Genomic DNA, 14,661 nt, shown 5'->3' with positions numbered 1-14,661 from the left:
TCTTCAGTTCTAGATTTTATAATTTGAAGGAAACAACTGATACAAGATTCATGAATAAATATAAAAATAATTCATAAGCATTTAAAAGTATACACTAAGCACTCAGAAAACAATGATAAGTTACCATTTTTGACCTTGAAACTGGCTTGCTTTTTCTTAGAGACTTGTTTTTGGGATCGTTTGCCTTGGGAATCTTCTATGTATTTCCTCTGGCATTCATCAGCAGTTCGAGAGCCTACTGCCATAGCTACATCTGACCAAAAACCAGGCTTGTGCTTTGGAAGAGATGTAAAAGCACTATGGGAGATCAAAATCAGTTAAGAACAAAACATTCAAGTCAATAAAAAAAAAAAAGACCTTCTGAGGGCAAACTGAATCAGTGATATTTACACAGCTGGATGAGTATTTTGAAACCAAAATCATTCTGAATAACTGTTCATAAAAAAGATATCAATCTCTCTCTATTCCATAACTTTCTTATTATAATCTAAATACTATATGAAAAAGACATAACTGTACATGGCTAGTAAAATGCTTTCAAACTTTCTACTAAATATGAAAGCTTTTCCAATCTTTTAACATTTTTCTCCTTGAAGCTCAACTATTCAATGACTTGATATTTGAGGGAATTCTGGCATTAATATAACTTTTATAAATTGTTTACCCCGTATTACTAGTTCTAAATCTGCCAGATGAACTCCTAGTTCTTATGTAGTTTTATGGTATGGGGTGAACGGACAAGGTCATGTACAATCAATGCATGATATGTGCATATATAGAAATATGATACATTAATACATACAAATGATGTTTTAATACTTCTACCAATAAAAATGAAGCTGGAACACACCTGTAATTCCATCACTAGAGAAAATGAGATAAAAGAATCAAAAGGAAAGTAATACTAACAAGATATAAATACAAGGTGGTTCCAATTCACCTATAAAGTTCATTTGCAAATAACTGTATAATGCCTACCCTACTATTTCCACCTCCATATATAGTTTCATAAACACATATTCTCATATGTGTTACTTGTTACAATGATTACTATATATGCTAAATATCTGCCTTCTTGGCTATAAACACAAAAAAATTACAAAGCAATAGGCTGAATATTAATAATCACTTGAAGAATTCAATTCACGAAGTCAGACTGGGAAGTAATTTGCATTTTCCAGATAATCATCAATCATTGGGGAGGACTAGAATAGGTTTTTGTGTGGGATCACAAGGGGACTGAACTACAGAGAAAAGAGAAAAGCAAGAGAACTGAGACTTAGAATGGGGAAACTTAATTTGCTTGAGGGCCCATTACTTCTAACCTTAAGTCTACCTTAGGTGGGGACACAAAAGGGGTCAAAATGGACATTCACCCCGGTTTGGGGGATATGTGACATTCCCGACTTTTCCAATTGAGCCACCACTGTTTACTTTCCTAAATTGACAAATGCTGCCAAGCATTTTGTCTAGGTTTTAACTGTAGAGCTCAAACACCTAACACACTGAATCTGCCTTATTGAAAATCAAGTCTTTACAGTCCAGCAGTGCAGAGATGTGACTGTCTTGAGTGGTGCAGATTTAGCTGAGTGCTAGAATGCTTGCCTAACAAAAGGAAGGCACTGACTCTGATCCTCAACATGGCGAGGTGAGGGGGGGAGTTAAAGAAAAATTTTAAATTCTTTAGCTGTTTGAAATATAAAACAAAGGCTAAGAAACTATATTATAAGGAAATAATGAGATACAGCTAGAAAGGGTAAAACTACTAACATGGTCTGCTTTTGATGTAAAGCAGAATATAAAAATATGAAGCTATATTATTAAATGCAATGGAATTTCTGATTTTTTTGATATGTCTACATATGTTGTCCTATCTCTTTATTCTTTCCATTTAGGCTTCATAACACAATTATGATTTAGTTTCCATACTAACACACTATTGAAACTCTTAGTCTCTGTAGTCAAACTCAATTTTTTTTTAATAAAAATTTTTATGAGTATGTGTTGGGAGCAGTGAGACCCCAGATCCTGAATTTCTTGTAATCCCCTGATCTGAGTGCCTACAGCTGCTCTGAGCACGAGACCTTCAGGAGTTCCTGATGGCAGAGTGGTTTCTGGTGGGTTTGGCTGGGGCGTGGCTATCTCTATATAATCTGCCCCTGAACACAATAAAGGGGGCATTCTTGGGGAATTCAAGGATGACCCGTGTCGCTGTCTCTCTGTGTGTGTTTGTGTATATTAACCTCCTGCCCCTTGCCTGAATCTCGTGAACTGGGTGCCAGCGCATCGAACACAGACACAGGGGTGTGGTGCGCGGAAAGTATGAGTGTTTTGGCTGCATCTACATATGTGCATAGAGGCCAGAAAAGCAGATTCCCTACAGTTACAGAAGGCTGTGTGAATCACTACAGGGTGTCAGCTATCAAACCCAGGTCCTGTGGAAAAGCCTGTAACTGCAGGCCAGGAGGACACCAGATGGCATCACAGATGGTTGTAAGCCACCATGTGGTTGCTGGGAATTGAACTCACGACCTCTGGAAGAACAGCCAGTGGTCTTAACCTGAGTCATCTCTCCAGCGCTCAAATTCAATTCTTAAAGAATGTGATTTTTTAACACACAGAATGTGTGTTAAAATTAAAGAATGTGATTTTGTAACAGACAGAATAATTGCTCATTTCTTCTGAATAGATCACTAACATCATTATACTAAGACTGATGAGGAGTCATTAAGTCAGGCCTTTCCTGCTGTTCTGTAACCAGTCTGCAGATATTCCAGAGACAAAAGTACTTACCAATGAAGCTTCTGCAATTCTTGCTCATTCCATTCTTCATTATCAATGAAACCAGGTGGACAACGGCCTAACAGTTGCCTGTTTGTTGTATCAAATCGCTTAACTTCAATTGGGAACTTCCTGCTAACACCAGATTTTGGAAAAATTTCCTTAGCAGATCTAGATTTCGGTGATGTGATATGAGAACCATTCTCACCTTCAGATTGTGAAACCAGCAGGATATCTTTTGTGATAGTGCATGTGCTTTTTCTCTGGTCCATCAGCCTTTCTTTGCAGTTTCTTGTTCTGGCTTTCCTTCTAATCTCTGTTTCATTCTCTTCACTTGACATAAGAGATGAGGACTGACTGAACGATGATACGGCTACTCGATTTTCAGTTTTCTCCAACTTTGAGGGCAACTTGATATTCTTAAAATCGTTGGTGACCATTGCAGGACAAGGTATCTGAATGCTCTCTCTGACAGTGAGTATATCACATTCACTGAAATCTTCCTTGGGGCTACTTTCATAACCCACACTATGTTCAAAGATCTCTGAGGACTTATGGGTAGAACTTACATGCACATCTGACTCACTTTCTTCTTGATGCCTTGGTTTGAAAATCTCTGTTACTCCTTTGATAGAGAGATTGAACTCTTTACATCTTTTCTCTACCCGCTTTATAGTTTTAAGTGGTGTTACTAAAACACAAACTTCCTTCTGATTCAGAGGCAGGTGTTCTCTTTCTTTGTCAGAGGTAGGCTGCTCCAGTGAGTTCGGGGTACCAATCAGTACATTTGACACTTCAGTTCTCTCTTTATTTCATTGGACAAAACCAAAACCAAAATCTCTTAAGTATAGAAATAAAACAATCCCCCCCCCAGGTTACACAAAGCACTGATCTACTAGATCAGTGTCACTTCGAATGTAAGCATACAGTTATTTATACAATCCTGCCAACGGCTTCCCAGTTTACTGGCATACATGTAAGCTTTCCCACAAAGCCTCCAATATAGCTTCAGTCTTTCACTGACCTCAAATTAGATCCATTCTTTATGGGTATTATAACATATTTCTCAAATCTGCTTGGGCCTGAACTTTCGATGTTTACTCTCCCTGAAAAATTTCCTTTACTTACCTGTAAGAAGAACTACTGCTTGATAGAGCCTATTCTTTAACCCACGGTGAACTGAAAGCTCTCCATCCTTTAAATTTTCAGAATACTTTTTAAAACGCCACTTTGGTGTCCTGTTTTAATTACTACCAGTCATCTTTTAGATAAAGAAAATAACGTCAAAACTTTATTTTCATAAACCCCGTTATACTGATATTATAATAGACTCTCAAATATTAGTAGACACTAAATAAATGTTTTAGTAATCAATTATCAGCCGGAAGATGGTGGTACACACCTTTAATCCCAGCACTCGGAAGGCAGAGGAAGGAAGATCTCTGTGAGTTCGAGGCCAGTGTGGTCTACAAGAGATAGTTCCAGAACAAGCTCCAAAAACCAGAGAAACAGAGAAAACCCTGTCTCCAAAAACAAAAACAAACAAAACCAAAACCAACAACAACAAGAAAATCTCTTCTCAGAATGTAAAACAGAAGACATAAGGAATCTATTAGGGTCACTAACCTAAACCAAACCTAAGCAGGCATATAAGATTAAAAAAAGAAGTTGCATTAGTTAAGGATGCAATCAGGAAAACATGGGACTCTATGCATACTGGCAGCTCTACTTTCATCTCCAATGTAGCCAAAGCAGGACCTTTTTACAAATCTCTCCTGATCTCCAAGAATTATCATGGGAGATAACAAAAATTGCAGAACTTAGTATCTTTATCATCTTATAGGGGAAGAAAGCAAATGAGACCAGCTGTCTAATCTAAAAATTGAGAATCCAGAAGCAAATCTACCTGAAATTTCTAACTTTATTAAATTATGCTTATTGTGGTGGTTTGACCCAGAATGGCCACCATAGGCTACATGTTTGAATGTTTGGTCTTCTAGTTAGTGGAACTATTTCAAAGGATTAGTAGGTTTAGCTGTGTTGGAGGAGATGTATTATTGAGGAACAGGGTTTGAGGTTTCAAAATCCCATGCCATGACCAGGGAGCTCTCTGTCTCATGCCTGGGAGTCAGACTGAACTCTCAACTACTGTTCCAGCACCATGCCTACCTAATGCCATGGTGGCCATGGACTAACTCTTTGAAAATATAAGCAAGCCCCCCAATTACATGCTTCTTTCTAGAAGCTGACTTGGTCATGGTATTTCTTCGCAACAATAGAACAGTAACTAAGACACTATTAAGAATCACAGTTGGGCGGTGGTGGAACACGCCTTTAATCCCAGCACTTGGGAGAGGCGGGCGGGGGGGGGGGGGGGGGGGGGTAATCTCTGTGAGTTCAAGGCCAGCCTGGTCTACAGAGTTAGTTCTTGGAGAGCAAGGGATACACAGAGAAACCCTGTCTCAAAAACAAAACAAAACAACAAAAAAGAATTGTAAATCATACCATGATAACAAAATAGTAGACTAACTAGACTATGTACATATATCATGCCATAAAAGGTAAGTAACAAAATAAATAGTTAACAGTTAATAATGGTGGGGAAACTTCAAAATTATAATTTGTGGATAATTTATTTGATTAGTACCACTATCCTCATGAAAAGAAACCAAAAATGTTTCCACAAGATTTTTCATGAATGTCATAGATTTACAAAGTGTCTTCCAATTCCTTACATAAATCAAATAAAAAATATTCAGGTAGAAATTTTTATTTTTCTTTGTTTCTTTTTATTGTTTTTGTTTCTCAAGACAGTTTCTCTTTGTAGGCTTGGCTGCCCTGGAACACAGAGATACACCTGCCTCAGCCTTCTGTGTTCTGGGATTAAAGTGCACTGCCACCACTGCCCAGCTCAGAAAGTTTTTGAAACCTGAATATTCTCATTTTGAACAAAATATTTCTAGTGAGAGTATTTTTTTTTTTTTTTTTTGGTTTTTTCGAGACAGGGTTTCTCTGCAGCTTTTAGAGCCTGTCCTGGAGCTAGCTCTTGTAGACCAGGCTGGCCTCGAACTCACAGAGATCCGCCTGCCTCTGCCTCCCGAGTGCTGGGATTAAAGGCGTGCGCCACCACCGCCCGGCTAGTGAGAGTATTTTTATCATTTCATTTTATTTAATAATCTCAAAAATATTCAGCCTCTTTCAGGTACTTGTTTGACTCTAGTAACCTAGACAGTACTATATTCCTCCGCACTTTTATGAATTTTGATAGTTGTTCTTCATTTTCACTTTTCAGTTATAGTAAAAAAAATACCACTAGGACCAAGGATTTATCATAACATGAAATCTTGAACTTGTTAGTATTTACATAAAGGGCACTTTAAATTTAGCCTATAATTACTCTGAGAATTAACACTTATCAAACCTTAATTATGGCATTAATTTCAAAAAGGAAACATTCATATGAGCACATTTAAAGCAATATATAACTTTATAAAATAAAGTTACTTAGAAATCATATTAACCTATAAATAGTATTATTTAAATATGTTATTTCATTAAATGATCATTTTATGCACAAATAACTACTTTAAACCACCAATATATTTACCATTTTATATCAAAAAACTTAAAAAGATAATTCACTATGTTAAAATTATCTTAAAATTACTATCCTAGTCATTGCACAACCACCAAAGAGATTACCTTGCTTCTGACTTCGAATTTTCCTTTTATTTATTCCTTCAAAATTCTCAAAGTTTTTTGAAGGAAGTTTTCTGCAATCCCCTTTTCCAGATAATTCCTTCAAAATAAACAATGTACTTTTAAAAACTGTAATTTATAGAAATGATCTTGAGCATTTCCAGAAAAGCATCACACATTAAAAAATTCTAGGTATTCCAGGTGGAGGTGGCGCACACCTTTAATCCCAGCACTTGGGAGGCAGAGGCAGGAGAATTTCTATGAGTTTGGGGCCAGCCTGGTCAAGGCTACACAGAAAAACCCCGTCTTAGGGCGGAGGATGGGGTGGGGTTGGGGGGGTGATGATGATGATGATTTAGTTACTTGCTACTCTACTAATTTCATGAATAGAACATTCAGGATGTCCTGTTGGAGCTGTAACTTTAGAAGTAGGACACAGGGTAATAGGATCCGTCAAAAGTCTTATTTGCAGTTTTACTTTTTAATTTATGGGTATGTGTCTGAGTATATGCCAGGTGTATAAAAGTGCCCAAAGAAGGCCAGAAGAGAGCATCAGACCCCTGGAGCTAGAGGTAAATAAAACCTAACTGATCCAGGTTCAGGGAAACGAACTATGGTCCAATGCAATACAGGAAGCACTTACAATCACTAAGACCATTTTGTACTTTTTAAAGTACTTTTTTATATGTTTTATTTAAGCCTTTACTTTTGTTATTATTGCATGTACTTTTCAAAAGAAAAGCAGAGAACCAATAAAAATCTCAAAGGGCTAAAGAGAAGGCTCAGCAAGTGAGAAGGCTGATCCGCAAAGCTCAAGATGGAAGAAGAAAATTGCCTTGTGTAAGCGGTCTTCTGAGGCCCGCCTGCTTGAGGGAGCACACGTGTGCCCCGCCCCACCAAATAAATAAATAAATGTACATTTTAAAACATAATAAAACACTATGGGAATTAAAGTTAAAATTAACAGATTTTTTTTTCCAAAATGCAGTGGAGGCCTTCAAAGGAGAAAGACTTATACAAATTTTTTCTGCTTTCTATAGATGTTAACTATGGTTAGTTGACTGCAGGCAGTTATAACAGAAAATTATATAGTATCCAGACATTTAAGACGCATAAATACATCAATAAAATTTTATCCTATGGACATTTTTGAAAGCTAAATACTTAAAAAAAAATTAGGAGTACTGGGATCAAACTAAGGGTGTATCTCTCATACATCACAAATACTCTACCAATGGAAGTATATCCCATCCTATGTTCTTTTGTTCTTTCTCATTTATTAAACATTATCTCTGTCACAAACAGTTGTTTAACTTTAACAGCAGTTCCATCAAAAAGTAATTTGTACTGCTCAATGTAAGCTTCTTCTTTTCTAACCTTCTCTTAAACACTGACTTAAAGATATCTATCGAAGTCTATTTTCCTGAAACAATTCTTCCAATTCTTAAGCTATTAAATAGTCGTTCGACTTTTGCAGTTTCTGAGTTAGGACTGATCAATATAAATGATACTCATCAAAAAGAAAATTGTATCTTTTGATGCAGCCCTTAAACTTCTCAGGTACCACATTATGTTCTTAAACGTACCTCAACTAACTGACTAAATCATATATGCCACTATTTGAATACTATCACTTACTTGGTTATGGAGGAGTCTTAACTGTGGCTTATTTTGACAATTATTACATCCAATGTTTATTTCTGTAGCTCCTGAGAACCCATTGTGCTTATTTTTCTTCATTTCTGTGAATTCAAAGATAGAGGATTAGATAAAGATTCTGTGTTTTTCCAGGAGATTATGGTGGTTTGTGCCTGTATTCCCATTACCCTGGAGATTAAGATGGAGTGTTGGCAACATAAGAGACTGTCTCAGGGAAAGGAGGCAGGGAAAGAGGAGGAAAAAAAGAAGAAAAGAAAAGTGGAAGAAGGACAAGAAGATAAGTTGCTTTTCCACATTAAAAAGCTAACTGTGGGAAGAAAAATCTGTGTAATGAAATGTCAGGTATATTCACTAATTTGATTATAAATAACATTTTTGTAGGACAGAAAACTCAATACAGGATATGGCTTAGTTCAAATCACTTTTATTTTCCTTAAAAAATATTAAAAATGAACAAGCATATTGCTTATACCTGCTTTGAATAGCTTATTATATCTAAAAACAGAATAGTATAGTTAATTTTGTGAGTTTATACATCCTATACATTCAAACTGCACATCAACTAAATATAAAACTAGTGTTTATTTTTCTTATGTGTACGAAATTATGTTTCAATTAATTTATATACTTCAATGCATAATTAAATCACATTATTTTTGGCAAAATTTTGTGGAGTTTTATTTTTTCCTCCACAGGAGTGTCCTGGCTCATGGGCACCCACACTGACACACAAACACTAATTTAAAAATTAATTAATTAAAATAAGAACTTTTGTTTTAACTGCTACTATTGCTTTTGCAATACCAGATATTCCTGATTTAGTCTCCTAAGTGCTGGGGTTACAAGTATATGCCATAACATCTGGCCTAAAAGGTATTTTGTTATCCCTTTAGAAACTGTAAAGATACACAATGGATGGGTATAACCCTTGAGATTACTATATAGTATAGGAGGCTGACACTACAGCAAGTCCTTCATAAGATGCTTATTAAGTGTTATAAAGAGTTTTTTAAAGTACAATACTATGATATAATGGTTATAGCACTAAATATGAAAAATTATATTAGGTAAATATAATAATCATGTCATCTTAAATTATCATGGACTGAGCCATTTACATCACCTTAGTTGTTTAATGTTAGGCACATTTAAGGTTTTTTTCCCCATTTAATTTTTAATTGTGTATATAATATGTGTTGTGGGTTTATGCGCATGCAGTGGCTCCTGAAGCCAGAAGAGGGTATTGGAGTCCCTAGAGCTGGTGATACAGGCAGCTGTGAGCTGCTTGATGTGGGTACTGGGAATTGAACTCAGGTTCTCAGCAGGAGTTATGTTCTTAACCACTGAGTCACCTCTCTGACCATGGTTTTTCATTATTTTCTCATAGAAAATGTAGTGATATATTGGTAACAATAAAAACAACCAATAAGAGAATAGAATCATCAATCAAAACAATTTATGAAAGATAATTTGTAAGTAATAATAAAGATATCATAAAATAATTAACATAACTATATTGGTATATTATTTATGTTTTAATAATAAAGCTTGCCTGAAGGTTAGTCAGTGCAAAGCAGTCACACTAGTTAGTCTTACAGGCCAGGCAGTGGTTGCACACACCTTTAATCCCAGCAGACACACTAGTTTGTCAAAGACTTGTGGTGGTGGTGCACACCTTTAATCTCTGCACTAGTGAGGAATATAAAATGGGAGGAGACATGTCTGACGCTCAGACTCATTCTGAGGATTCATGGAGGCAGGACTGCCATTTTGGTTTGAGGTAGAGGTAAGAGCCAGTGGTTGGCTGCTTTGATTTTCTGATCTTCAGGTTGAACCCCAATATCTGTCTCTGGGTTTTTATTATTCATGCTACATAAATTTTCATAAAACAAAAGACACAGCAAATCATTTTAGAAAAATAATGAAATCATAATAACTTAGTATGTGCCCTTAAACTGCACTTGCTAAAAAGAGAAACCAAGCCATATTCATCCATAAATTTCTAATTTGAAGCAAAGTCCATGAAGATGCTTTAAAGCTGTTTGGTTTTTCATAAGTGCACAGACAGCATTTTAAATAGTTTACCAAACTTTGGTGTTTTAAATTTGTATTCCATTCCACTTGCCACATGTCTAAAACATTTGCAACAATCATATTTACAATTCAGCTCTCTTTCCTAAAAAAAGTTATTCAAGGTTATTTTTCATTTAGGAGTTAAAAGTGGGGAGGGCTGGCAAGTGCAAGTAATAGCCCCACAACTCCTGAAGTTCTAATAAAGTCAATAACCAACCTGCCAATCTTAAGAATGGATGACTTTTGTAAAAAGAAAGGGTTGAGAAAGATGTAAAGCTTTAGTAAATGAAATTTTTGAAATCATTTACATATTTAAATATTGCTTTTTGTGAACTAAAAATGATACAGAAAATTTCAAGGAGAAAGTTCAAATGACATACCAACATTAGACTGAGATGTATTATTTATATCTAATATGGTAGGTAATACATACCTTTAGCAAAAACAATTTGCAGTTCTCACAAGTTTTAAGATTATATAAAGCCCTTAGCTACAGAGTTAAGGTAAAATTCCAAGAAATGTACACAAGAGATTTCAATAACTTTTATCATGTACATAATTGAGAAGACTGTAAGTTAATCTTCATACATTATTTGTGAGAGTGGGGTGGTGTGAGATGTAGAGTATATTGTTAGAAAAGAGTGGATATAGAGCAGTTCTGTCAACCATCAGTCAAGAATATATGCCAGTTCTTCCACGAACACAAATATAGATATTTATCTCTACTACATGATTGCTGGTAGCCTCAATATAATCCTTTATTGGAATACTCATTGGGGTTTTGGCATTGTGATTAAAGGTTTATTCCATGAAATAAAAGGAATAATGATGATGAGCAGCAGTCTCTAGAGTAGTGGAAAGGCAGGAATTTCAAGGTATTATTTACTCAAAGAGCACCAGTCTACATTATATACAACAAGCAGTGTTAAGCTCATGTAAGACTCTACCACTGTTGCAACAAAGAAAAATTCAAACATACCCAAGGTATCATCAGTAAGGTCATAAGTGTTGCTGGCTTTTAGGAGGACATCTGCTTGTGTATCTTCTGCATCATTTTTCATTGATTTTTGTTTTTCATGAACTCTTGCAGTTTTCTGTCTGGTCTTATTCCTGTCCTTTTCTCCAGCCCTAAAACAATTGCATTATTTTTTTTTCTCTAATATTGCTTCTCAAAAAAACTGAAAAGCTCAACCCATAAATAATAGGATAATCAAGGAGTTCAAGTACAGTCTGGGCTACATATTGAAGCTAACCTGTTACACGAGTCCCTTATCAAAACAAACGAGCACTCAAAAAAACAAACGAGCACTCAAAAAACAAAACAATTATTTAAGCAGACTTAAGAAAACCACAGGACAAAGAGCTACCAGTGGTAGAGCACTTACCTAGCAAGTGTGAGGCCAGAATTAAACACTGTTGGGCATTTTTGTAAATAATGTTCACTGAAACACAGCCATGCTCATTCAATTTACACTACCTATAGTTGCTTCTCTTTTGAAAATACAGAGCTGAGTGGTTGAGAAAAGTAACATGTCTGGAAAAATACCATCTGGGGGGCTGGAGAGATGGCTCAGAGGTTAAAAGCATTGCCTGCTCTTCCAAAGGTCCTGAGTTCAATTTCCAGCAATCACATGGTGGCTCACAACCATCTGTAATGAGGTCTGGTGCCCTCTTCTGGCCTGCAGGCATACATGCAGACAGAATATTTTTTTAATATTTATTAAATATAAATAAATATTAAAAAATATTTAAAGAAAAAACCATCTGGCACTTTCCAGAAAAAAACAGTCTCAATTCCTACTATAAATTACTTTGACTTGGATAAAATTTAAAGCTCTGTATCTCCTACTGGCTCCCAAAGAACAATTAATAAATTTTTTCTCTCAATGTCTGCTAACAGCATGTGACACTCAAAAACTACTAAAAATTAATGGAGAAAAATTAATCAAGAACTTCAAACCAATATTTGACAACTATGTGCCATCCAAGGGCAGGTGATTGAAGAATTCTTGAAAAAATGGCTAGGATTTTATTTTCTTTCTGAACTCACTCAACATGTCAGAAATTCTAATAAAGCGTTATGATTTCTAAAACACCTAAGATCATAAAAAACTTCAACACTAGAAATAAACACAAAACCCCAACAAACCAGTTTACATTGATTACAGAAGCACATACATCTGAAAAGGACCATTATGTTCTGTATCTAAAGTGAGTACATTTTAGGGAACATAACTTATACCTTGATAAAGCTGATTTTAAAAAACATTAAGGACACTTTACCTTAATTGTTCTAGAAAATTATCAATGTGTTCCTTCCAATTTTGAGGGAATCCAAACATAAATTTTCTTGTGAGATGACAGGGATATCCTATTTAACAAAAAGCAAAATAAATACATAAATATTTTAATTTACAAAAGAAAAAAAAGATCCAAAAGCCTAAAATTTTGAGGAGGCATCTCCAGGCCAGTGTCAGTCAAGAAATGCATACTTGCTCTACTATATGTTAAGCACTGCTGGAGACACTGAGGACCCATCAGTAAAGCAAATGAAAGTCCCGCCACTACATAGCTGATGTCTAGCGTGTAAGAAAAAGTGAAGCCATGAGGTAAAAACTCCTTGCTGGACTATTGTTACAAAAAAACTGGGTAAGAATTTTCATGGGAGAAAAGGAGAGGACAACAATTTAAAAGGATGTAGCTGAGAAATTCTACTGAACTAGGAAGCCAAGTTCTGGGAACCTGGGGGAATGAGTCATGGCAATATGGAATTTGAATATTCAAATTAACAAATTTGAATATTCAAAATAACAAAGAAAAATATCCATAATCCATTTTTTGGGAATGTCAGCATAGTGTTCCAGGCTACTTCCTGCTGATTGAGGGTGCTGATAATCTTATGGGGACGTAAAGAAAATTTAGGATTATGGTCAAGTCCTGACTGAAATATTTTGTGAGGCTTGATTTTCTTAGCCAGCAGTGTTGAGGCTGTTCTGAATGTAGAACTCAGAAGACACTCCAACAGAAGTGCTCTGAAATGTTGAATCATCTGGGCCATCAGCTCCTATCAAAGATTTTTTAGGGGGTTTTCTTTGATCAAACCTGATTTTTCTTAAACCAGAATTAATCCACAGCTTCTCATTTCCTGCGGAAACAAAAGCAAAACCTCTCCTTCAAAGTAGCATATCTTTTGACTCAAATTTTGAAGTCAAGGCATTTTCAAAATATATGTTAGATTAATCCAGCAGCATTTATAATCAAATGTCTTTTAGCAGCTTTTGCTCCTTCCTCAGCCATCAAACAATTCAAAGTTAACACAATAACATACAGTATCCAGACTACGTATTTTCCATCTTTATGTGGCTTTAAATTGTTGTGTCTTTTAATTTTATTTTTAACTTTTTGTTTTTTGAGTTAGGTTTCTCTGTGTATCTTTGGCTGACCTGGAACTCTCTGTAGACTAGGCTGTCCTTGAACTCCCAGAGATCCACCTGCCTCTGCCTCTCAAGTGCTGGGATTAAAGGTGTGTGTTACTACACCCAACTACTCTTTTTCTTTTTCCTTTTTTTAAAGAACTTTATTCTTTTTTTTCTCTCCCAAACCTACATATATTTATTTTTAAAGACAATGTAAACTGTTTAAGTTTTTTTTTTCATCTGAATCTATCTTTACTGTATATCTCTCTTTTTCTGATCACATGACTCTAATTTGCTAAGTGATGCGGCTAGGATTAAAGCCGTGGCTTTGACAGTATTTTCCCCCCAATTCCTTAGATTTCTGAGTCTAGCTTCATGGCGGAGGTACTGGTAGGAGCCATGTTTACTGCCACAACTCTATAGAGTTTCAAGATCCCTGCCACTATCAAGAAGCATGCTGTCAGCTATTCACAAACACCATTTAAATGTTTGGTGGTAGGGCCTCTTAAAATAGCTGCAAGGTTTTTACAGCTAAAGCTAAGTCAGGAAGCCTCTCTTAGATGAGAGGCACTTGCCTCTAGAAAACAGAGCTCACCTGAAAAAAAGGCTCTTACTAAGAAGCCATGCTTAACCCTGTTCTTTTGTGTCTACAATTACTTTGCAAGTTCTCTCATGTTTTATGTGGATGTAGTTGTCCACATTAGCACCATTTGTTGGCAGACGGTTTCTGTCCCGCCCAGTCCCACAGTCGTTCAGTCCCAAATAAATACACACAGGTCTACATTAATTATAAACTGATTGGCCTATTAGCTCAGGCTTTCTTATTAACTAACTCTTACATCTTACATTGACCTATAATTCTTATCTGTGAAAGCCACATGACTTGGTACCTTTATCAGTGAGGTATTCTCATCTTGCTTGCTCTGTAGCTCGGTGACCACTGCAGACTGAGCCCTTCCTCTCCCCAGAATTCTCCTGTTCTGGTTGTCCTGCCTATACTTCCTGCCTATACTAGCCAATCAGCATTTTATTA

The 14,661-nt window shown here is 35.9% G+C and overlaps 1 protein-coding gene across 1 annotated transcript in view; it reads right to left on the bottom strand.

Annotated features, from left to right (window-relative positions):
* Positions 1-14,661, bottom strand: part of Mis18bp1 (MIS18 binding protein 1) — a 36,525-nt gene that overhangs the window by 9,392 nt on the left and 12,472 nt on the right. The window contains exons 6-11 of the mRNA XM_038336814.1: positions 12,496-12,583; positions 11,192-11,340; positions 8,119-8,222; positions 6,484-6,580; positions 2,794-3,586; positions 125-297 (exon numbers count right to left, since the gene is read on the bottom strand). Coding sequence (XP_038192742.1) covers positions 125-297; positions 2,794-3,586; positions 6,484-6,580; positions 8,119-8,222; positions 11,192-11,340; positions 12,496-12,583 — 1,404 coding nt within the window. The remainder of the gene's footprint in view (positions 1-124; positions 298-2,793; positions 3,587-6,483; positions 6,581-8,118; positions 8,223-11,191; positions 11,341-12,495; positions 12,584-14,661) is intronic.

This window comes from Arvicola amphibius, chromosome 7, assembly GCF_903992535.2.
Source record: "Arvicola amphibius chromosome 7, mArvAmp1.2, whole genome shotgun sequence".
Classification (NCBI taxonomy): Eukaryota; Metazoa; Chordata; class Mammalia; order Rodentia; family Cricetidae; genus Arvicola; species Arvicola amphibius.
The sequence above is the reverse complement of the archived record's forward strand: the minus strand, read 5'-3'. Positions and strand labels throughout refer to the sequence as shown.